The sequence below is a fragment of the Helianthus annuus genome, chromosome 7 (assembly GCF_002127325.2).
Source record: "Helianthus annuus cultivar XRQ/B chromosome 7, HanXRQr2.0-SUNRISE, whole genome shotgun sequence".
NCBI classification, from domain to species: Eukaryota; Viridiplantae; Streptophyta; class Magnoliopsida; order Asterales; family Asteraceae; genus Helianthus; species Helianthus annuus.
The window spans coordinates 18,410,472-18,435,472 of NC_035439.2; the positions used below are offsets into that span (position 1 = coordinate 18,410,472).

Here is a 25,001-nt window from a genome sequence, read left to right on the forward strand (position 1 = left end):
AGGTCATCGAGAGGTACAATCAGATCATGATCAGCTAGGCATTTTCGGAGGTTTGACACATGGAAAGTTGGGTGGACGTTACTAAGTTCCTCCGGTAGTTCGAGTCTGTAGGCGACTTTGCCGATCCTTTCCAGAATCTTAAAAGGTCTAACATATCGAGGCGCTAGTTTCCCTTTCTTGCCGAATCTGACCACACCCTTCCAAGGTGATACCTTTAGGAGTACGTAGTCGCCAACGTCAAATTCAAGGGGTTTGCATCTTCTATCGGCGTAACTTTTCTGTCTATCCCTGGCTTTCGACAAGTTGTCTCGAATCTGGAGGATTTTGTCAGTCGTTTCTTGTAGTAACTCGGGACCGGTTAATTGCGAGTGACCGATCTTGTGCCACACAATAAGCGAATGACATCTTCTTCCATATAAGGCCTCGAATGATGCCATTTGTATGCTGGCATGATAGCTGTTGTTGTACGAGAATTCGACTAACGGTAGGTATTTGTTCCAACTACCACCGAAGTCTATGACACACGCGCGGAGCATGTCTTCAAGAGTACGGATCGTTCTTTCAGTCTGTCTGTCGGTTTGAGGATGGAATGCGGTACTCAGGTTAAGCGTCGTACCAAGAGCTGCTTGAAACGTTTCCCACAAACGCGAAGTAAACCGAGCATCACGGTCTGAAATGATGTCACGAGGCGTACCATGATTACAAATGATCTCGTCGGTGTAGATTCGGGCTAGTCGTTCTACCTTGTAGTCTTCCCGTATTGGCAAAAAGTGGGCCGATTTGGTCAGACGGTCAACTATAACCCAAATGCTATCATGACCTGATGGCGTGGGCGGAAGTTTGGTTATGAAATCCATAGCTATGCTCTCCCACTTCCATATGGGGATTGGAGGTTGTTCGAGTAAGCCAGAAGGTCGTTGATATTCAGCCTTAACTCTCACACAAGTCCGGCAACTTCCAACATAAAGAGCGATATCCCGTTTCATGCCCGGCCACCAGTACTTGTAACGAAGGTCCTGGTACATTTTATCGGCACTGTGATGAGTAGAATATCAGGATTTGTGGGCTTCATCCGTTATAATCTTTCGCAAATCGGTCCGCTTAGGGATCCAAATTCGGTCCAGATAATAGAAAATCCCATTTGCTTTGCTTACCAGCTGAGCTCCATCGTGATAGATTCTCTCCTTCTTCAAGGTGCGTTCGTTAAAACAGGCATGCTGGGCTTCGCGGATGAGGGTTTCGAGATCATGCTGGGCTTGGGTATTGCGAATACTGAGCAAATAACTCCGTCTGCTGAGCGCGTCGGCAACAACATTTGCTTTGCCTGGGTGATAACGAATCTCACAGTCGTAATCGTTAAGAAGTTCTACCCATCAGCGTTGATGCATGTTAAGTTCTTTCTGATTAAAGATGTGTTGTAAACTCCTGTGATCGGTGAAGATCGTACACTTGGTACCATACAGGTAGTGTCGCCAAATCTTCAATGCAAAAACAACTGCGCCTAGCTCGAGATCATGGGTTGTATAGTTCTTCTTGTGGATTTTGAGCTGACGAGATGCGTAAGCTATAACCTTATCCCGTTACATGAGAACACAGCCAAGACCAAGGTTGGAAGCATCACAATAGACAATGAAATCGTTGTTTCTATCGGGCAATGTGAGAACAGGAGCATTGCAAAGCATATGCTTGAGGGTTTGAAAGGCAGGCTCTTGTTCGGTTCGCCAAACAAAAGGCTTGTCTTTATGAGTAAGGGCGGTAAGCGGCACAACGATCTTAGAGAATCCTTCGATAAATCGTCGATAATAGCCCGCTAGTCCGAGGAAAGAACGAACTTCGGACGGGTTCTTAGGCGTAATCCAGCTCTTGACTGCTTCAATCTTCGCGTGATCGACATGAATACCTTGACTATTAACGATGTGTCCCAGAAATTGAACCTTCTCCAGCCAGAATTCGCACTTGGAGAACTTGGCATAGAGTTGATTCCCCTGGAGTAGTTCGAGAACCAAACATAGATGTTGCGCGTGTTCGGCTTTCGACTTGGAATAGATCAAGACATCGTCGATAAACACGATGACGAAACGGTCTAGAAATGGCTTACACACGCGATTCATCATATCCATGAAAACTGCGGGTGCGTTAGTTAAACTAAAAGGCATAACAACGAATTCATAATGGCCGTATCGAGTTCGAAAAGCGGTTTTAGGGATGTCTTCCTCTTGAATGCGCAATTGATGATAGCCTGAACGTAGATCGATCTTCGAGAAACACTTAGCACCTTGCAGCTGATCAAATAAGTCATCGATTCGAGGGAGAGGGTAACGGTTCTTGATGGTTAACTTATTCAACTCCCGATAGTCGATGCACATCCTGAATGACCCATCCTTCTTTTTAACGAAAAGGACTGGTGCGCCCCAAGGAGAGGTGCTCGGGCGAATAAAGCCCTTTTCAAGTAATTCCTGAAGTTGGTTCAAAACTTCCCGCATTTCGGATGGCGCGAGTCGATAAGGGGCTTTGGCTACGGGGTTAGCTCCAGGAATGAGGTCGATATGAAAGTCGATATCACGACTTGGTGGTAGTCCCGGAAGATCATCAGGGAACACCTGAGGAAATTCACGAACCACTGGAACGTCTTTGACTTCGGCCTTCCTTTTCTTTTCCTTCTCCGCTACTACAATGTTGGCCAAGAAAGCTCTGTATTCCTTGCGGAGATACTTGCTAGCTTGGATGCATGACATGAGCTTGAGACCTTTCGAAGCTGTTTCACCGTACACACATAATAGATCACCATTAGCGAGCGAGAATTGAATCATCTTATCAAAGCACACGACTTCAGCATGGTTTTCGCGAAGAAAGTCCATGCCTACTATGATATCAAAACTTCCGAGTTGCATTGGAATAAGGTCGATTGGGAAGATGTGATTGTTGAGCTCGAGAGTACAATCACGGAGAACAGAGTTAACGGCGACAGTTCTTCCAGTAGCAACTTCGACTTCGAATGACGAGGGGAGATTAGAGCGCTTACGACTAAGGAGCTTCTCGAATTCAAACGACACAAAGCAGTTATCGGCTCCAGTATCAAACAAACACGATGCATAAATACCATTCACAAGGAACGTACCATTAACCACGTTGTTGTTAGCCTGGGCCTGACGGGCATTAATGTTGAAGGTTCTGGCACGGGCTGCTTCTTGCTGCTGCTGCTGCTGTTGGGGCTCTTGTTTCACCACCCTGTTCGGGCACATGTTTGCAAAGTGGTTAGGGTCACCACATGTAAAGCAGACTCGAGCATTGACCGCGGGTGCTTGAGCTGCGGGTTGGCCTTGAGGGGCTGGGAGTAGAGCTTGATGAGCGGCGGCAGGAGCTGCGGTGTTACGAGGACCATAGCAACAGTTCGTAGTGAAATGACCGTAGAGATTGCAGTGAGCACAGAAACTACAGGCAATTCCCACCGGGTGATGATATGAGCATGTCGGGCAGAGCGGGTGGGGACCTGTGTAAGCATGCTTTGCTGGCGGTGCATTGGTCACTGGGGCTGGTCGGTGATGAGACTGCTGCTGAGCCTGTACGGCTTGCAGAGGAGCAGCAGTTGTTGTGACAGCACAGTTCTTGCTGCTGGACCTGCTGTTGTTGTGCTTCTTCTTGCGACGTGATGACTTGGATGGCTGAGCAGTGGAGTCGGTGGTAGGTGTAGTAGTAGCTTGATGCAGAGACTTGGATGGCTTATCCCAGAAACCAGCTTTTACTCGCTTGTCATTGATCTCGGCGGCAAGCAAGTAAGTCTCCTCAATTGTTGATGTCTTGGCGGCATGAACAAAGTCGGCAACACAATCAGGTAGAGCTCGAATGTACTTCTTGATGGCCATGTCCGGCGTCTTGACTTGATCGGGACAGATAATGCTAAGCTGCTTGAACCGAGCAGTTAAAGCAGCATTGTCTCCATCCTTCTGCTTGATGTTCCAAAACTCATCCTCCAGCTTTTGGCGTTCATGGGGAGGGCAGAATTCGTCCATCATGATGGCCTTCAGCTCTTCCCAAGTCAGCTCATAAGCTGCATCATTCCCGCGTTTGTTTCGTTTGGCCGTCCACCAGTCTAGAGCTCGGGACTGGAAAACGCCGGTTGCATTTAGGGTACGGAGATTTTCAGGACAGCCGCTTTGGCGCAGAGTGACTTCAACCGAGTCAAACCATTGAAACATGGCAGTAGGGCCATCTTCTCCGGTAAACTCTTTTGGTCCGCATGCCTTGAACTGTTTGAAGCTGAAAACGGTCTTGTTAGCATCTTTAGGATCATCGGTTCATGACTCCTCAGACGATTTGCTGACTTTTTCATACACCTCGCTCATAGCTTTTGCCACTTGCTTGGCGATGATAGCAGCGAGGCGCTTGTCTCTCTTTTCTTGGCGAGTAAGAGGGGTTCGGTGTCCAGATGACGACATGGTCTGCAACAGACATTGTCGTAGGTCTCAGACACAACAAATCGAATCTCACCTCACACGTCTACTACTTACTAAAGCTCAGGAACACGATAAGGCATGAATCACATAAACACATAAGCATAAAACCACAGATTCACGTAATCACAGAAGCACAGAAACACATAGAGCACAGAATCACATAAACATAGAAGCATATTCCTACTTAATCACAGAGGTAGTCAGAATACAGAAACCTATCATTCAAGTTCGCGTGTCGTTCGTGCACAGTGATCGCGTATAGCATATCGAGTGGTATAGTATAGTCGTATAGCATGTCGAGTCTAACATAATGTCGTTTAGACTTGTAGCGACTTGTTAGCGTCTTGAGATAGAATAGCAATGCGAGTCGTGTGTGTCGATCGAAGTGATAGCAAAAATCGAATAATTCTCCAAAAATTTAAACACATAAACAGATATATACATATAAAATCGACAAATGATCAGAATAGGCAAATACGGGCTCAGAATCGAAACACATAAAATCGAGAGATAGATTGTCTGCGGCTATTAGACGTCGACTACCCAAAGCGATTCGACTATTCACAATAGACTTGTCGTCACACTTCGACTTTCAGGTTCGTGTTTCTGCCTCGATTCTTGGGCATTCAACACGCATTCCCTAGGTCATACTCATGAGTTCAAGTCGTTGGAGTCCGTCGAGGCTTTGGTGAGATAAATAAAAATCCGGAACAAGTTGTCAAGGTTAGGGTTTCACCCCTAGCTTAGCAACTTCTTCCTTGTTTAGTAAAATTTGAGGAGATTATTCATCAAAATATGGATTTCACTCCTGATTTGGTATAATTCTCCACGTTGGTTCTGAAAAATTAATGAAGAAATCATTGTTGACTAAGTAATTTAGTCGAGAGTTTGCGGTTTTCACACCTAATCCTGACTAAATCGCTTGATTCTATTTGAAGATTCGAGTGCAGTGATAGCGAGAAATAGCTGGGTATAGCACATAAGCTTGGTCTGTTGGTTCCTAACTATAGTCTAGGTCTCTAAGACAGCGACCCGGACTAGGTCGTGTCTTGCCTAATTCCCTATAGTTATGGCTCTGATACCAATCTGTCACACCCCAACCGATGGCGGAATCATCAGGGCATGGCACTGAGCGAAACAGATTGTCCAGAAGTTTCCATAACAATTATTATCACTATTCAATTTATATAATACATCCCATACCGTACCTCAAATAGCAAACAAATTATTACAGATAACATCAAGTCAAATATTCTGTTCCGACAACTCGGATTTTAAATATAAAAATTTGTTCAAATGCTTCTAGAGACTCGATCTGCAAGATCTACAGACAACTATGCTCTAGACGCTTATTCTAAGCTCGCCATCCTAGCTGATAAGCATCCTAATTGCCTGTCACATACGTTAAAATAAAGTCAATACATAAAATGTAAAGGTGAGCATACAAGTTTGATATAGCATATAGAGTTCGAAATAGTTTACGCATAACCAGCACGTACGCAGAGGAAAACGAAGCGTGTTAATTATCGACATGGATCTATCGATACCAATGACTGCGGGTTGACTGTCTGAGACAGTTCGCAATACATGATTACCACCGTAATCCATGCAAGTAATTGTCCTTAACAACCCCCGTGTGAATGGGTGCTGAGTCCAAACTATAGTACTACGTTGTTAAGGCAGGTAGACAGCATTCCACGTGTAACATAACAACAAGCATTCATTTAGTCACGTAATACATGCAGAACGGATAGCGTTTAAATAATTGAGTAGTGTGTTCGATTGTGATTTTAGATAAGTAACGTATGTAACACCCAAAAGTGCTAAAGAAAAAAGGGTTCGAGTATACTCACAGCGATTGATTGATGGATTGAAGGGAGCGCTTGAGAGTAGGGTTATCCTGAATAGTTCTATAGGATAACGATGAGTAACGCGTTAAATGGAAACAAGTGATGATGGGTCGAACAGCTTGGTTGATCGAACTGTAGGTTCGATCGAACGGGTTGTTCGTTCGGTTAGACAGTCCGTTCGGACAGCCTGTTCGATCGGCCGGTAGGCTCGATCGGTTGGACTATTCGAGTGGATTGTTTCTTCCTTTGAGTAGGATGTGTTTGTGTATGATGGCTTGACCTTTTGAAGTTTTCGTTGTAGTATTTGATAACATTGAAGTGTTCTTACCTTTCAGGTCGATCGATAGAACGGGCCGTTCGATCGGCCGGCTTAACCGATCGGTTAGACACTTCGGTAGTAAGTCCTCAGCAGGATGTCACCTGATCGGACAACATGTTCGATCGGGTGGCACTCCAATACGTCGAACGAGTTGAAAAACCGACTAAGTGTTGAAGCATAGTATCTCATGATCCGAAGAGTAATTCAACCCAAATCGTAGTTCGATCGAACTGCACTTCGCTCAATACTAGGCTTCATGAATTTGCTAAGGTGTGGGGCCATGTGCTAGCCGATCGGCTGGCCTGGTCGATCGGCTGACATGTCTGATCGGTTGGGCTGTTCGTTCGAACAGCCTGTTCGATCGGTCAGCATTCTGACTTGGTCAGCCTGTTCGTCTAACACTTGGCTGTTCTGATTGTTTGACGTTATATCTAGGTATTTTGACAACGAGCTGAACCATGGAACCTTTGTTCTTACTTGTCTCTCCTGCTCGGACAGGAACCACCCAAGTCCGGCAGGTGAACGGTTCGGAATGGAGTTTATAGTTTAACCCGAAATCGGTGAACCTCGTAGATAGAATCCGAATCTTGAACAACACAACTATTAGAATGATTTGTGAGTTTGCTCAAGCTCTGTTTCTACTGGTTTGAAGGCATTGAGTGTAAAAGATTTGAAAGAAAGTTGGAAATCCTTCTTTCAATCCTTCACACCATGTAAATGTTCAGATCTGTGATAGATCTTAGTTTATTTCTGTGGAAATCGGCTAGATCCAAGTGATTCTTGGTGGATTGAGGCCAAAACATGAAGTTCTTGAAGAACACCATGATGACATCATCCTAGAATACTTAGATCTTGATAATTTCACGGTTAGAAATCAAGATTTGAAAGATAGAAAGGTGTAGGAGTGTGCATAGATAAAAAACGTACAAGATTTAGGATGAAATCTTACCGGGATTGAGAGAAATCTGAGAAATAGTGAAGAACACGAGCTGGTCGGTCAGAGGGTTTCCAAAAGTGGAAAGAATGACAATGTCAGGCCTATTTATAGGCTTCCAAAAGGGGAAAGAGCTAGCCGATCGGCCAGGCATCCCGATCGGACAGCCTGCTCGATCGGTCAGTCCGTCCGATCGGCTGGGCTGTTCGATCGGCTAGGAGCCTGATCGATCAACAGCCTGCGTTGAGCGTTCGGTGCGACGATTTCTGATATTTCGATTTCGATTGAGGACGATACGAGTACGATAGAGTTTCCTATTCAAATTACTTTTAATCCCAACCACTATATCTACATACAAGCATCTATATTTCACACTATCCTTTCGCTACCATTCATCATAATTCGATTCCGATTGAGTTCGATTGAGTTTCGAGTTTCGATTCGATTGATCACCACACATAACATAAAGTAAACACGCACAGGTAACACGTAAGGCACACACACACGTATAACAACACCAAAGCTGCATAATTCGAGTTTCGAGTTCGATTGATGATTCGATTAGCTTGATTATTGATTGATTAACTTTATCGCATTGTTACTTCCTACTATTCACAGACGTGAAGCGTCTTGCGTCGATTAAACATTCGATTACTTCAGTTCCTTTGATAAACAACACTTACTCCACATAATACAATTAATAAAACATAAAATAGACTAATTACAGTCAAAGAAGTCAAACTTGACTTGGACTTTGACTTTGACTTTGACATTCGAAAACACGGGGTGTTACATGGATGTTATAGCAAAAAACAGGCTATTGTCGGAATCGGAAATAACAATTTGGCAAGGTAGCAAAGAGAAGGTTAAAAAGTGGCACGAAAAGGTAGCAGCGGATTTACAACAGAAGGCGAAGATGAGATGGATAGGTTTAGGAGACGAAAACACCAATTATTTCCATTCTATAGTAAACAATCACATAGCACGAAACAAGATCAGTGGTTTATGGATAAATGGGGATTGGATCTCGGACCCGAAAGAAATTAAAACACAATTCTTGGTGGCCTTTAAAGAAAAGTTCAAAGAACCGGTAAGAGCAAGACCGAGAATAGGAGCTAGGGGCTTCAAAAGGTTAACAAAGGCACAAGCCGAAGGCCTAATAAGTAATTTCTCGCTTCAGGAGGTACATGATGCAGTTTGGGATTTTGGAATAAACAAGTCGCCTGGGCCGGACGAGATTACTTTTAAGCTTATCAAGTCATATTGGGAGGAGATGAAGGGACTAATTATGGAGGTTATGGATCAGTTTTATACATACTGATCAATTCATCAATCATGCAGTGCCTCGTTCATTGCCCTTATTCCTAAGGTAATAGATCCTATCACGTTTTCTGATTTTAGACCAATATCTCTTGTTGGTGTGATAAATAAAATAATCTCTAAAGTGTTAGCTAATAAAGTTAAAAGCGTCATCAAGAGTATTGTTTCAGATGTTTAGTCGGCTTTTATGTCGGATAGAAATATAATAGATGGGCCCCTAATAATAAACGGAGTGGTGGGTTGGGCAACAAAATTGGGGAAATGTCTGTTCGTTTTTAAAGCAGACATTGAAAAAGCCTATGATACATTAAATTGGAAATTTTTAATTTCCATTTTAACACATATGGGTTTTCCTCCTAAGTGGAGGAATTGGGTTATGGGCATATTGTTTGCGGGGAGAGGATCTATATTGGTGAACGGTCACCAACCGGAGAATTTCATTACAAAAGAGGATTGAGGCAAGGCGACCCCTTATCTTCTTTTTTGTTTATTATCGCTATGGAAGCTCTACATGTCATGATGGAAAATGCCAAAGAAAACAACATTTTTCATGAGGTGAAACTACCAAGAAATGGCCCATATTTAACCCACATGCTATATGCGGATGATTCAATATTTATAGGAGATTGGGAGGAAAATAACGTGAAGAACCACAAAAGAATTCTTCGTATTTTCTACCTAATATCAGTTTGAAAGTTAACTCAAGAAAAAATCACTTATATGGGGTAGGTACTAATGAGGAGGAAGTAAAAAATATGGCAACATTCTTTAATTGCAGGGTGGGGAAATTGCCTTTTGTGTATCTTGGTTTAAAAGTTGGGGCAAATATGAATAGAATTACTCATTGGAAGGAAGTTATTGACATTTTTAACAAAAGACTTTCAAATTGGAAGGCAAAAAACCTTTCTTTCGCCGGGAGAGTCATACTTATAAAATCTGTTTTGGGTAGTTTACCAAACTACTACCTCTCCCTTTATAAATGTCCGAATGGAATTTTAAAGGTACTAGAAGGGATTCGTAGAAAATTCTTATGGGGAGGATGTAATACAAACAATAAGATTAGATGGGTAAAATGGGAAAAAGTGGTTGCCTTGAAAGATTTTGGGGGACTTGGTATTGGAAACCTAAGAGATATGAACCTAGATCTTTTAGCAAAATGGTGGTGGAGGTTCAAGATGGAACCGGATTATCTTTGGGCAAAGGTTATTAGATCAATACATGGGAGTCAAAGAAAAGTATAATCAATACCGTTCAAAAAATCTTTGGCGGGTGTATGGAAAAATATTGGGGATATAGCAAAAGATTTCAGGAAAAATAACATTAATATTAACACAAGTTTCAGAAGCAAAGTGGGTATGGGGGACAAAACGCTATTTTGGGCTGATACATGGATCGGAAATGAACAGCTAATGTTTCAGTTCCCAAGTTTGTATCAGCTATCTTCAAGGAAAAAAACGAGAATAAAGGAGGTTTATAGATCCGTGAATGGGGGGACGTTGTGGGATTGGGCATGGTTAAGAACTCCAAACAGTGTAATGGAAAAAGAAGAAATGGATGCTCTTAATGACCGTTTACAACATCAAATAACGACGGACTCGAGTGACGTTTAGGTCTGGAAATATCACGAGAACAAGGATTTTTGTGTCAAGAACGTCAGGTTGGGCTTGAATCTGGACATGAATTCAGCATCAAATACATTCTGGTGGAACAACTGGGCGACAGGAAAGAGTATAGCTTTTGTTTGGAGAGAATTGGACGAAAGGATCCCATCAGCCGTAGCATTAAGAAGTAGAGTAATGAGCTTGCAAGCGGTAACGTGCAAAACATGCGGTGCAGCCGATGAAACAGCTAGTCACATCCTGGTGAGCTGCAATCTGGCCAAGAGAGTATGGGAAGAGGTGACAAAGTGGACAAAGTTACCAATGGTTAACACAGCCGGTAGCATAGCGGAATTGCTGCAAGTTATTATGGATAGCCAAAGGAGCCAAAAAGAAAGGAAGGTTTTACATGCAATTGCAATCCAAACAATGTGGTCCTTATGGAAAACTAGAAATGCAAAAATTTTCGCAGGAAGACAACGCACGAACCAGATGATCATTGAGGAGATAAAGGATTCATCCTTCTAAGGTGTGAGGACAAGATCAAAATACAGTATGATAACAAAGCAAAGCAAGAGTGGTGGGATTTCAACTTTAACTTATATATGAGTAATTTGGTTTAGTTTATTAGTTTTCCTTTTTTGGTTTGTTTTGTTTGTTTTTTATTTTCATGCTTCAGTTGTACATTGTGTGTTTTTGTTTTTACATGAATGAAAGTTCTGTTGGCTCTTAAAAAAAATGTACAACATGCAATATTTAATGTTTTGTGAATCTTAGAAAAGTAAACCTTTATGTCAACACAAAATAAAACCATATCATCAAACACAACATAAAAGAATCAAACCAAAAATAAATATATACCCATTTCTCGAAATCAAATAAATAAAAAACAAAATTTTATAAATACTCAGCTCCAAGATAATAGACTTGTGATACTGATCTTTCTTTCTGTGTGTAGACCCAAGCAAACATATGTGGCGGAGTGGATCACGTCTTCTCACCAATTTTTAACCATTTTCATCCTCTGCAATTTGCACACTCTCAGATTCCATATCTTTGGAATCACCACCACCATAAGTCCACACATACCTCACCATTCCTATCTGCAACAAATCCTCACCATAATAATGCCCGAAGCAGAAGAAGATAACCGCTCAAACAACAACCACAACATTTTTAACAAACCACCGTCGCCGCTGACGGAGGACCTGCCGGTCATGATGACCATGGATCTCGACGGTTCCTGGACGTTCGATCAGATCTTCTCGTCGGATCCTTCGCCCTCGTTTATTTTATCCGCCACGGAGCAGTCGTTCTCGCCGCTTTGGGCGTTTTCTGATGAGAATAATAACAATAATAATGAGATTAACGACGGAAGTGCGACGTTGACCTCTGCCGTAGCGGCTCACCGGATTGTTTCAGGTTAGTTTGTTGCTTGTTGATTGTTGAGCTTGATATGGAATTAGGTTTAGGTTTTTAACTGTTTTATTTGGATTTGGAGGTTTTGATGTGGTGAATTAGTGATTAGTGTTAGGTTATTGTGATTTTGTGTGGTTGAATTCGTGATTACTGTTAGGTTATTGTGATTTTGTGTGATTTAGGTTAGATTTGTTAGTGGAATTTGTGATTATGATGTTGAGTTTCATGAATTGGTACTCAATAATTGTTGAGTGATTTTGACCATTCAATCCATATCTGGTAAGAGGATAAGGATTAAGGATTAAATTCTGGAGAAAATTAAAATTAATTCACAATTTTGTATGCATATTAACAGGAGAACTTTCAAAGTTGAGCTACTCTGAGTTTGAAAACAGTTTGATAGATCGGTAATCGAAGATGAATTGGAACTTAATTTAATCAGGATTCATATTAGTTAATACTTATGTTTGATTATGATATATCATATATATATGATTGTGAGTGTTAGATCTTGATTTTGGTACTGTATTTTACTGGATGCAGATAACGGTGAACAAGTGACGAGAAAGGTGACAAACAATGATATGAAAAGGCAGCTACCGATGCCGGTTTTGGAGGTAAGTCCAGAATATCAAGATGCAACGTGTGTGATCAAGGAAAGAATGACAATGGCGCTACGTTACTTTATAGAATTGGGTGAAAAGCATGTTTTAGCTCAAGTTTGGGCGCCTGTGAAAAACAAGGGTCGATACGTGCTCACAACATCTGGTCAACCGTTTGTTCTTGACCCGAACTGCACTGGGCTTCATCAGTACAGAATGGCTTCTTTGATGTATTCGTTTTCTGTTGACGGTGAGACTGATGGAGTTCTTGGGCTTCCAGCTCGGGTTTTCAGACAGAAGCTTCCTGAATGGACTCCGAATGTGCAATATTATTCTGATAAAGAGTACCAACGGCTTAATCATGCTTTGAGTTATGATGTTCGTGGAACACTCGCTTTGCCTGTGTTTGAACCTTCTGGTCAATCGTGTGTTGGTGTGCTTGAGTTGATTTTGACTTCACAGAAAATAAATTACGCTCCTGAGGTTGATAAAGTCTGCAAGGCACTTGAGGTTGGTTGCCCTTGATACCAATGACATTATATCTTTACATTAAATATTTTTTTTTGAGAAATATGTAATCAAGTATCAGCTTTTTTGCAGGCGGTAAATTTGAAAAGTTCAAACATATTGGATTCTCCGAATACGCAGGCAAGCAGTAAGATGAAATAATGTTAATTATTTCATTTCTCTTTTCTTACCTCTACAGCCTTCTCATTACGTACTTAGTGTTTTTTGTAACTCAGATATGTAACGAAAGTCGACAACAAGCCCTAGCTGAAATCCTGGAGGTATTAGCAGCGGTCTGCGAGACTCATAATTTCCCGTTGGCTCAAACATGGGTCCCATGCAGGCACCGAAGTGTCTTAGCCTATGGTGGTGGGTTCAAGAAAAGCTGCAGCAGTTTCGATGGAAGTTGTATGGGTCAAGTATGTATGTCAACAACCGATGTGGCTTTTTATGTCGTTGATGCTCATATGTGGGGATTCCGTGAGGCTTGTGCTGAACATCACCTACAAAAAGGCCAAGGTGTAGCTGGACGGGCCTTTGCGACCCGTAGTTCATGTTTTTGTGAAAATATTACGCATTTTGGTAAAACGGAATACCCGTTGGTCCATTATGCGCGTTTGTTTGGGTTAGTTGGATCTTTTGCTATTTGTTTGAGGAGTACTCATACAGGTGATGACGATTATATTTTGGAGTTTTTTCTTCCTCCTAATATGGTTGACTGTAAAGATCAACAAACAATGTTGAGCTCATTGTTGACTTCAATGAAGCAGCATTTTCGCAGTCTGAAAGTTGCTTCGGGTGAAGAAATAGGAGAAGATGGTAGATTTGTTGAAATTATTAAAGCGTCTGTGAATGGTGATATTATTGATTCAGGAATTCAGTCCATTCGCCTATCAGAATCTGCTATATCAAACGGTGGGCCGTTTATTGCTGGACCAAATGCGATAAATGGAAATAATGGGAAATTAGAGACGGTGGAAAAAACTAAAAAATCAGAAAGAAAACGAGGGAAGGCTGAGAAATCGATTAGTTTGGAGGTTCTTCAACAACATTTTGCAGGAAGTCTTAAAGATGCTGCAAAGAATCTTGGTGGTATGTTTATACATTCTTTGCTTTTTATTTATAGTAGAATACCATTTTTGTCCCTGAGGTTTGGCCAGATTTGCGACTTTCGTCCAAAGGTTTGTTTTTCTGTATCTGGATCCAAAAGGTTTGAAATCTTGCCATTTTCATCCGGCTCGTTAACTCCATCCATTTTTCTCTGTTAAGTCAGGGGTATTTTCGTCTTTTTGTTAACTTAATACACAATTTGGTCTTTTTCACTTTATGTACGTTATGCTAGATGCTTGTACATAAAGTGAAAAAGACCGAATTGCCCTTTAAGTTAACAAAAAAGATGGAAATACCCCTTAACGGAGAAAAATGGATGGAGTTAACAAGCCGATGAAAATGGCAAGACTTCAAACCTTTTGGATCCAGATGCGGAAAAATAAACCTTTTGGTCAAACCTCAGGGATGAAAATGGCATTTTACTCTTTTATTTATCTCAATTTTTCATTTTAAATTTCCACTTAAAAAATTATATTTTGTGACAAGTTAAAAAAAGACTAATTTCACCCATTATTTTGACCCATAAGTCATTATAGAACAATGTAATTATACTATTATTATTATTATTGGTTTTGCAGTTTGCCCAACTACAATGAAACGGATATGCAGACAACATGGAATTTCAAGGTGGCCTTCTCGTAAGATAAACAAGGTTAACCGCTCGCTCACGAAATTAAAACGAGTGATTGAATCGGTACAAGGTGGTGAAGGAACGTTCACTATTCCTTCTTTAGCAACCACCCAACTCCCTCTCGGTGTCGAGTCCCCATCTTGGCCAACGGGTCCAAACGGTTCACCAACTAACCAACACAGTTCACCTAGGTCCAAACCGTTTGACCCTCCATGCCCAAAGACCGATCAAGGTTCACCGTCTAACCAACACGGCAGCCGAGAAGCCAGTACCGGTAGCCCAAATTCTCACAGGTCTTGCCAAGGTAATCCTTTTCTTAAAACCGCATCATTGTTAAATCAGAAATGAATTGTTTCTCATACTCAGAAATATGTCGGAGTAACAGAAAGTCAAGCGTTCGAAGTCAAAGCACCGAATGTACCTGCTGAGTTCACCGTATCCAACGCTCTTCAAGCCGCACAAACAGAAGAACCCTTTAGAGGAATAATGTTAATCGAGGATGCTGGAAGCTCACACGATCTAACAAATCTTTGTCCGGGCACCGAGCCTGTTGAAAAGGTACAAGAACTTAGTCCAAAGGTACAACCTTTCACAGCCAGGACTGAAATGAAAACAATAACGATAAAGGCAAGTTACAGAGAAGATATAATCAGGTTTCGTGTGGCGACAAACTCAGGTATTGTCACATTGAAAGAAGAAGTTGCAAAAAGGCTGAAGTTAGATGTGGGTACATTTGATATAAAGTATCTTGATGATGATCATGAATGGGTTCTAATAGTCTGTGACGCAGATTTACAAGAATGTATCGAGCTGTCGATGTCATCGGGGTGTAACATAATAAGGCTTTTAGTTCATGATTTGTCGACTAATCTCGGGAGCTCGTGTGAGAGTTCAGATTAAATATTAGGGTTAGGGTTTTGAGTAAGTTGTAGATTATGGGGTCATAGGAAGATGGCCAAGTATTAGGGAGGAACATTCCTCTATTCTTTGTTGTATAAGATATAACCGAATGTTGAAAAGTGTAATTGTACATTGTTTGTTTTTGTTTTGCTTTTCATATTCTTTGGTCACCATGGTGAGGTTCTATGTAGATTTATGTTTTGTTATGTTTTTCCTTGTCAACATGGAATGAAAACCTTTGCAACTGTCAAGTAAAATATGATTCTGTATGTTAAATTTTAACCCATTTAAGAAAATGATGTTTCACTTCTCATATACTTTAACCATAAACATTCAACTTTGTGGCGGTAAACGACGTTGAAGACGATGTCACGGCTTTGGTGACGGGAGCTACGATCGTGGCGGCACAATGACAGCATGCTGACAGGAGCTATGACTACGACGCCATGATACGACGAGCTACAATTATGACGGCACAACAGCGCCATGCAAAAAATAAATAAAGCTTGATCTATGTACATGTACAAAATTTCCTTATGGCAGGATGAAAGAGAAAGAAGACAGAAATTCGTCGCACAAGGGTGCAATGGGGAAGAGGGCGAAGATGTGGTCACAAAGCAGAATAGGAATGGTGAGTGAAGAAAGCAAGAACAAAAGGCTCATAAATCATATAATAAAAAATCGTAATATATTATGTATTATTAATTAACTATTTATAAAAATATAGTTGGAAAAAAGCAAATTAAATAATATCTCCTATTTGTTACAAAAACTAATACAATAATCCTTAACTTGTATACTCTCTTAAAACTTATCAGTTTTTCTATGTAATATACCACACATTATGCAGGTTGTTGGGACACCATTATCTTAAATGTTCCATATATATAAGTATGGAATTCATAAAAGTGTGCCGAAATACCCTAGAAGAAATGCTCCGTCGACAGTATCCGTGGACTCTAGTGCTGCTTATAGCTAGATTTGTCTCCTGTGTATCAATTATAATATTCGAGCCGGGGTCACCGGAAGCAGTCTCTTTATTCCTACGGGGTAGAGGTAAGGCTGTCTACATCTACCCTCCTCAGACCATACCTTAGCTTTGCTATTGATGAGATTTACTGAGTATGATGAGATGTATTAATTATAAATATGTTTTGTATATATTTTCTGTTTTAATGAAAACTTTGTTTGGTTTACGGTACCTTTATATTATAATCTAGAACACATTATTTACATTTATTAAAAGTAATTACCAATGGATTTTATAGTTGGTATTATTCTGTTTTGAAAAGTTCATTTGTGACTCCTAGCTGAAGAGTCTGTTGTTGATCTGTCGTGATACTGCCTTGGAACAACCATTAGACCCCACTGATTATTCGTCGCTTGGTTGATACTATGTGTAGGTGATCCCTTGATAATCCGTTGGTACGTTCATTGCCCATGTCATGTTTTCCGATGAAGTATCATAGGCAAATACACCCTTATCATGAGGATCACCAATAGAAACGTCCGTTGTTGAAAACCGTTTTCTGTTTAAAACCCCTATATTTACACATTATATATAGATTGGAAAATATTATGTGCATATATATGCTCATGTGAATGTAAAAAAAAGTAAATATAAATACAACTATATTTCTATATATAAAATCGAATCATATTGATGTCTATCTATGTGCACATTATGCGATCATGCGAATTTTTAGATCCTAAAGTAACAAACAATAAGACCACCTGTAGTGGGGCGTTTTTTTTTTAATTGCAAAAAAACGCCCGAAAACGCCCTCACCCCCATTACGGCCGACGTTTTCCAGCGTTATTTTTGAAAAATTTTGTTGTTGGCGTTTTATTTAAAACGCTCGAATTGCTTTGACCATTTTGTCACCCACCAATCACTTTTGAGAGCCTCTGACAACTTTTGATCTTAACCCCACTTTTTCAATAAAAAAGTAATATGCACAGGGACCCTCACATGCACATGACCATTTTGTTATTTTTTTTTTCTAATTGAAAGGGGCGTTATTGGAATAATGCCCCACTACGCCACTTTATGCTATAATGCCCCATGCTGACTGGGATGACACGTGTCGAATAATGTCCCATGGTGGGGGCATTATTTTGATTTACCACTACACATGGTCTAACGATGTATAAAACAACAATTCTTGGAATTAACATCGTGAATTGTTGAATTTCGGATGACTTTATAAAAATGAAAATTCTAACTTTTAGACCATATGGAATGGGGCTTTATAAAGGCATGAAAGATTTTGATAATTCCTTACACCATTCCTCATGGGCATTATAGGGGCATGAAGAGAGAGAGACATTTCTAGAATAATGTTCAATAAAGAGGAAAAAAAAGGAAACTAATAAATGAAAGGGCATTATGAAGACAACCATTACATAAACTATGATGATGATGTATCAAAAAATACCCCTTAAGGGGCATTAACATTACCCATGGTTTTTAAGGAATGGACAAATAAACAAGATGTTATGTGTTAGTATTAAACACTGTTAATAATGTTTATAAGAATCTCTGTGATGTATAAATGTTCAAATCATACATTTTTTTAGTAGGTAGACATGTAATAATTAATAAACCTATTAAGACATATGAAACGTTATGGTCCCACACAAATTAAGTTTTCAAAATCTGATTGAGTTGAAATTTCTAAGAATGTGCAAGTACAATAAAAAAACAGGCAAAATTGGAAGTTGAGTTGGAACACAAGTGCATTGTCCATCTTTAATCTCCACCATAATAGACGCCTCTACCGACCAAAGCTGACGTAGGGGTTTTGAGAAGCACAATTGGAATCTGACGTAAGTTGAATATACACTTTTATTTATGATAATATATACAATAATTACACAAATAATCATTCCCAAATCACAACCTTGCAGTTGTAGCACCAACTTCAGTTATAAAATTTATTGGATTTGTATAGAACAATTAGCCGAAAGCTCGAAAGCAATATATACTTGCAATGTGACTAATGACACTCTTAACTTTCATTTTAGTTGTCAATGACGGTTATCCTCTTACATGAACGTAAATTTGCCTACCTGTAAAGAGTAATTGACTTGTATTTATCTCTATTAGAATGTTGTAAATTGATTTGAAACAACATAAATGAAAGTTAGTGGCATGCGAAATTGTTTTTTCGTTAAAGTGAGTTTGCCCTTGATGACTTGACAACAAAAGTGAAAATTAGGAGTGTGACACTAATGCCATCGACTCACAAATAGTCTGGTCGACCAGCTGTTAACGATGGTGATAGTGGAAGACGGCATCGAGATAGTCGTTTGCGACGGCGTGTGACGCTAATGGCGTCGATGTTTAATTTATGTTTGCTTTTGACGGAACCTTTGAGACCTAGGAGCTTTCGATTGGTAGTTTTAATTAATTTGTGCAAGTGACCGTATTCGTTGTTGATGTGCAAATGATTCCTATTTCTGAATTTATGTTTTCTCTTGATATTTCATTCTTTATTGTTGTTTTTTGCTCTTATTTGTGTTTTTGTTGGATATTTTGTTTTTTATTTGGATTTTCTGCTTAATAAATTAATTTGCAAGTCATGAAACTTTTAGTTATACAGATTGATTACATATAGATCCAATGTGAATGTTATTTGTATCCTTAGTGTTCGGTCATTTTCCCAGGTAATTTTTTATTATTATTTACAATCTTATATATATGTATGTAATAGTGTTTAATGATCTCTTTTATATTGGTTTTGTGTGTTGTTCAGTTGTAGTTGTTGGTTGTCGTTAATATGGTGGTATGTAGTGTTCTTTTGATGATGGAACTGCAATTCATACAATCAACCCAATGTTCTTCAATCCATGGATTCTTTTGCAGTTCCATTACATTGTAAAGTTAATTTGTCACTAATATGATGATATGTAGTGTTCTTTCCTGTGTTCTTTTGTGGGATCTTGAAGGTTTGCCACTGCATAATATTGTAAACAAACATGGATCTCACTAGATGAGTTTGACTATCGCATTGACCACTTTCCGACTCAATGATGTGGTAAGACGGTAAGTCAAGTGTTCAGTACTTGCAACCTGTTTTGTAGTCATGACAAACTGGGTACTTAATCTCAGTCAATACTATTTTCGAGAGAAAGTGAGAGAAAAACCCGGGGCAACGCCCCGGTTCAAATACTAGTTCTTTAAAAATGGTGTTGATTTGGTCGTAGAGATTCTAGAGGGGAAAACAAACATCAATTGAATATATAATTATATCCATATAGATTTTTTGAATGAAAAATTTTAATTTTTAATTTAATATTATTTCTTTTTAATATTTTTCAAACTTTTTAGGGGTGATTTTCTATTGTTCTTCTTAATTTTTTTTTCTACGTTATACTTTCATTATTTTCTATTCGATCTCTGATCATGTTTCTTGTATCAATTCTATGTTTCATGTCTTCTATTAATATGTGAAACATGTAGATCGATTTTGAAGGGAAAACAAATATCAATTAAATATAATGAATATTGAAGGTGGATAAGTTTATGTTATACAAATTGGTAGATCCAAAGAAGATTGCCCCTTGGTAACCCATCTATAATTGTTGGTCATCCCCGGGTTATGGATTCTATCGGTGATTATAAATAACAGAGTTTTTAAACTCAGTTATTCTTTTTGATATTATAAATAACACATATGTTCTCTAATAACACATATGTTGTCAAAATGATATCATAATGTCATCTTCCAGCAATTTATATACTATTAATTTACAACAATCTTAGTTTTCATTGCTTGTAAGTTGTACTATATATATATTGTACCAGTTATTTTTCTTTTATCCTCTTGATTGTTAATTTGGGCTGTGTCCCCAAGGTTATTTTGTTATTTTCAACTTCACACGAAAGTACAGAAGCCACACGTCTCTAAGCTTACCATCCTAACTCATCATTTAACTACTAATTAACCAACGTAACACTCTATACTACTTTATCACCACCTTAAACATTGCTTCATCACCACGCTAAAATGCTCTTTATGACTAAACGTCATAGTTGCTGGAAAGCATACAAAACGAGAAAGTGAACTCGATTGCAACGTCGGTCTCTGAGGAGGATACATTGTTGACACGGCAGATCCCATCGTTGGTGTTCTAACAGCGGTGATAGGCAGGCTGTCCCCGAAAGGTCAAGGGCCCTCGGGGGCCTTGTGCGGAATTAAAAAAAAATGGACCCTTGTATTTTCAAGTAATTACGTGTTAACTTTAATAACAAATAATAATAATAATAATAATAATAATAATAATAATGAACATAAACGAACAATAAAAATCAACTTAATAAACATTTTAGAATTAATTCCACGAAAAAACAAGTAAAACAATAACCACGATGCACAAAATAAGAGACTGAAGCTGGAACTCACTCAACAAGTTAAAACACAGCAAATAACCTTAGAAAACTACAACTTTGAACTCATTAAATATCTTTGGTTAAAATTAATATATGATCGCTGCTGCAGCACCATTCATGACAAATGAAAAACTTGAGTTGCTAATAATAGTTTTGTTAAAGCAATGATCCAGATGTTGGTTCCAATCCACATTCCTCCATGGCATCTTTTAGCTCCTGAGTACAGCCAGCCATATATATACAAATTAGGCGTTTCATGATATATTTGAATTATACAAAATACAAGGGTTTCTAATCAAATACATAATATATATAGGAGCAACTTAATTACCTGATGTAACACTTCCAGGTGGAAGAACTTGGTTGTCAGAAGGCGAAGGCAAAGCTGAAGGGGTGATCTCGGCCACACTCGCGTTTAGATTCTTATCAGTGTCAGAAACGTTAGAATACCACATGCTGCAACTATACCCTAGAATTTCCCATCGAGTTCTATTCTGGACAAACGATCTATATCGGAATAATCTATCCTCCAAGCAATATCTACAATTTAGCATACTCAAATCTCGTCCACACTGAGCCAAACCATACCTCTTCCCATAAATCCCAACATCCATTTCAGCTGCTTGGAACATCAATGGTTGATAAGGAACAGTGCTTGCTAAATCTTGCATCATCGAAAACCCTTTCGAAAATACTAATGGATCGTCCAATGCTTGAATTGGGTATTTAGCAGTTGTGTGGTTGGTCCATACTCCAATAATATTCTTATTGTAGATCTTTGTAGTGCAGAAACTGGATACAAATTCTACTTCCGGGAATTCAGGACATCCATTATAGGAACCCAAGGATGAATTTAAACAGCTGGCACAATGATTTGAAGATATATTAGCTTTGCATTGAGAGGCACCATAGACTTTATCTGAGTTATTCCCAACACTTGAGTTATAGAATCCATGTTGAAGAGGGGCATTTTTGATAAGCAAATTTACAAGGATTTGCTGGTTTTTTTGGAAGGTGGTGTTTGCAGTAGAGCATTGGCCATGGCCAGAACCTGGCAAAATCAACAACAGTAAAATCAATAACATGATTCTTATTTTGAACTCTTTGATTGTCTTTCAAGATTGTTTATCTAAACGAAAATCGTACGTTCTCCACAGCTTTTAAATTTAACAAAAATTTAGTCAATGGTTTTACATCATGTGCACATGATGATGATTAATTCCTTGTACTATTAAATCATAAATAATGTAGTCAATGGTATTAGAAATACATGTTCTTAACAATCCACTCTAAGTTGTACCAGATTATAAAATAGCTAAAATGGTGATTATATATTATTTTGTGCAAAGACTTCATCCTCCGAAAAGTAAACAACGTATATATTCTTTTCCCGTAACATGTATATCATGTGCAGGGATGACAAACTGATAGGTATTGCCATCTCCGAAAATGTTCGAAAATCTTTAGGCCCTGTGCGAACAGATGATACGGGCCCCTTAAATCTAATTTTTTAAAAGAATATATATAAAAAAATTAAATATATGAAAATGAATTAATGTCATTTGAATCAACACCGATTATTTAATGTAACTTGACAAAATTAGACAATTAATGTCATTTGCATTTAATAAATAGATAAAAACAAAAAGAAAATCAGAACTAAGGACGCCGAGATTAGAACCCATGTCTTCTTATTATTAAAGTGACTTTCAAACCACCAAACCAAGTGCTTCAGATTGATATTCTTCCGACTCATTAAGTATATATTCTAACTTTACAGTGTAAAACTAATAAAAAAAAATTGGGCCCCTGATGGTTTAGGCCTGAGCCATCGCCCATCCCGCACACCCTTCGGACCGACCCTGGACGATGTCATCACAACTAAGGAGGTTTAAACATAACTATACTATGTTTCTCAACATTAAATTATATGATAGGTTAACGAATTAAAATTAGAATATTTTATTTTGAGATATAAAAGTATATAACTATGGGCATGAGGTGTGCTCCCCCTTCACCCATCAGTGACATTACTAGTTTTACTAGATATTAATAATACAAGTTAAATGAACACTCATTTTATTATATTATAATAACATATTAATATAATAATAATTATTATTATTTTCTTTACTTTCTCATTACTATATATTAATATTACAAATCAAATGTCAACCAATACTGATATCGAAAATACAGGTACGGTCTGGTTCATTATCGGTACATGAAGATAAAAATCGGCACCAGCCTGATACAGAAAATGCCAAAAGTCGGTACCGGATTGAGTTTGAAAATCCTTTAGTTCGGAAAATTCGGTACTGCTACACGGTACCATTTGCTCATCCCTGATCAGGGGTGCCGTACAAACAACAACGGTATCGTACAACTTTTTCTTGTTGATTTTCATCCACTTTTAATGATTTCCTTTTTTAGTTTCAGGGGTAGGGATGAGCTCGGTGGCAACCGATACCGAAAATACCGGTTACGGTACCGGCATATGAAGGTAAAAATCGGTAGCGAACCGGTACTAGGAACGCCAAAAGCCGGTACCGAATTGGTACTTAGGATCCTTCGGTTTGGAAAATTCGGTACCGGTACCTAGTGTCATTTGCTCATCTCTGACCACGAGTTTCATATGAACAACATCATTAACATACAACTTTTTTTGTTGATTTTCTTTCGATTATTTTTTAATGTTTTTTACATTTTCTTTTTATTCTTGTTAGTGGTTCCGCGTGCAACGCGCTTGTAGTGATTTCAAAAAACATGTAAACACAGACTAAATAACAAAAGAAGTTCGCCGCAACGCGGCTAGAGTGATAAACCTAGTTGACATGAAGCTTGAAAATTTTCATTTCATCCTCCTTTCCCATTCAAGGGTGTGGTCCCCCTTCCCTCTTTCACTTTTTATTTTTTTAATACTAATCCATATAATAAAAAAAGTTTTCATTAAAATTTAAAAAAAATTACATAAAATAGAATAAAAATGAGATAGTTTAAAAAAATTAAAAATGGCATAATTTAAATAAAAATACTACTACGGTGTGCACTTCCTTCTAGCCATTTCTTTACAATATTGTCTTTCATTTTTTACATCACCGCAGGGTCTCGTTCTGGTAGGCTTTCAATGTCGGTTTTGATGATTCAGAATTCTTCAGCCTCTTGTTATTGTAGTTCCATTTCGAGTCATTTCCTATCCAACTGCAGTCTCTCCATTTCTCTTGTCACGACTTCTTCATTTACTTTTTTCCTCTATTTGTACCTTTCTGCTTGAATATCCTTAAACTCGTTGAAGTTGTGAAGAAGTTTATCAATTTTTGATAAATTGCTTGAGGTCGTTCCCTCCAAACACGAAGTCTTTGCAGCCGTTTTTTTTTTGGCGCGATCCCATCCAATTGGCCACTCTGATTCAGGAGTTTGGAGCTTTATGTTTGAACTCGGATTCATCGTTTTGGGTGTGGGATTTGCACTCCAAAAGCGCCATTTGTGACCACTAACCTAGTTGACAAGTGGTTGAACAAAGAGTTTGATCCGAATGTGAGGTTAGAAAGCTTTTGTTTATTTTATATTCTCAGAGGATTAGATAGTTGTTCTACTACATCATAACCATCGTACTTGTATATTTGTAGTAAAGTTACCAAAAAGATTTTGTTCTAAATAAATCTCATATTGACTGCAGAGTTTCATTTTCTAATCCGGTGGCTGACACTCTTTGAAGATTATTTATGAGCTATATACAAAAGTACCTTATACTCTTGCTATTGCTTTAAGTAATTCTAATTTATCAGAAAATTAAATCCATCAAGTTTGAGATAATGGTGTATGTTATTTTTTTGATTTAATCAAACTAGGAGTATTCGCCGTCGCGCGTTGCGTGACTACCAATAGTGCATGTTTTCAGTTTAGTTCATGCTTGCGGCTTTTTTCTTGGAATTAATCTGCACAACATAAATATTTGCTCA

The 25,001-nt window shown here is 38.8% G+C and overlaps 4 protein-coding genes across 7 annotated transcripts; 3 read left to right on the plus strand and 1 right to left on the minus strand.

The window, feature by feature from the left end:
- The first annotated feature begins 8,350 nt into the window (after positions 1–8,350).
- Positions 8,351–8,878, plus strand: LOC110866518. The gene has a single exon (XM_022115665.1). The coding sequence runs from the start codon at positions 8,351–8,353 to the stop codon at positions 8,876–8,878; it is 528 nt and encodes a 175-aa protein (XP_021971357.1).
- A 1,675-nt stretch (positions 8,879–10,553) lies between these two features.
- LOC110866517 lies at positions 10,554–11,003 on the plus strand. Its single transcript, XM_022115664.1, has one exon. It carries the CDS (start codon positions 10,554–10,556, stop codon positions 11,001–11,003), a length of 450 nt encoding a protein of 149 aa, XP_021971356.1.
- A 386-nt stretch (positions 11,004–11,389) lies between these two features.
- LOC110867856 (protein NLP7) lies at positions 11,390–15,850 on the plus strand. 4 transcript variants are annotated; one of them, XM_022116914.2, is made up of 6 exons: positions 11,390–11,897; positions 12,438–13,006; positions 13,097–13,151; positions 13,223–14,095; positions 14,692–15,048; positions 15,111–15,850. In XM_022116914.2, the coding sequence occupies exons 1-6, from the start codon at positions 11,603–11,605 to the stop codon at positions 15,170–15,172; spliced, it is 2,211 nt and encodes a 736-aa protein (XP_021972606.1). In that variant the 5' UTR covers positions 11,390–11,602; the 3' UTR covers positions 15,173–15,850. The 4 variants fall into 4 exon arrangements, with proteins under 4 accessions (XP_021972606.1, XP_021972604.1, XP_035831032.1 ...); XM_022116912.2 differs by having other exon boundaries at positions 15,130–15,850; XM_035975139.1 differs by having other exon boundaries at positions 11,411–11,897; positions 13,097–13,144; positions 13,240–14,095.
- A 5,096-nt stretch (positions 15,851–20,946) lies between these two features.
- LOC110867855 (cysteine-rich repeat secretory protein 38) lies at positions 20,947–22,167 on the minus strand. The gene is made up of 2 exons (XM_022116911.2): positions 21,371–22,167; positions 20,947–21,255 (listed from the first exon to the last, which is right to left on the minus strand). The coding sequence occupies exons 1-2, from the start codon at positions 22,122–22,124 to the stop codon at positions 21,155–21,157; spliced, it is 855 nt and encodes a 284-aa protein (XP_021972603.1). The 5' UTR covers positions 22,125–22,167; the 3' UTR covers positions 20,947–21,154.
- Positions 22,168–25,001: the final 2,834 nt, after the last annotated feature.

Excerpts from the sequence above, each read along its gene's own strand:
- LOC110867855 (XM_022116911.2), bottom strand. The coding sequence starts at position 22,124 with ATGTTATTGATTTTACTGTTGTTGATTTTGCCAGGTTCTGGCCATGGC. Across the intron at positions 21,256-21,370 it reads ACCTGGAAGTGTTACATCAG|GAGCTAAAAGATGCCATGGA; the intron begins GTAATTAAGTTG and ends GGCTGTACTCAG.
- LOC110866518 (XM_022115665.1), top strand. The coding sequence starts at position 8,351 with ATGGATGTTATAGCAAAAAACAGGCTATTGTCGGAATCGGAAATAACA.
- LOC110867856 (XM_022116912.2), top strand. The coding sequence starts at position 11,603 with ATGCCCGAAGCAGAAGAAGATAACCGCTCAAACAACAACCACAACATT. Across the intron at positions 13,007-13,096 it reads AAGTCTGCAAGGCACTTGAG|GCGGTAAATTTGAAAAGTTC; the intron begins GTTGGTTGCCCT and ends GCTTTTTTGCAG. Across the intron at positions 15,049-15,129 it reads TTCTCACAGGTCTTGCCAAG|AAAGTCAAGCGTTCGAAGTC; the intron begins GTAATCCTTTTC and ends TCGGAGTAACAG.
- LOC110866517 (XM_022115664.1), top strand. The coding sequence starts at position 10,554 with ATGAATTCAGCATCAAATACATTCTGGTGGAACAACTGGGCGACAGGA.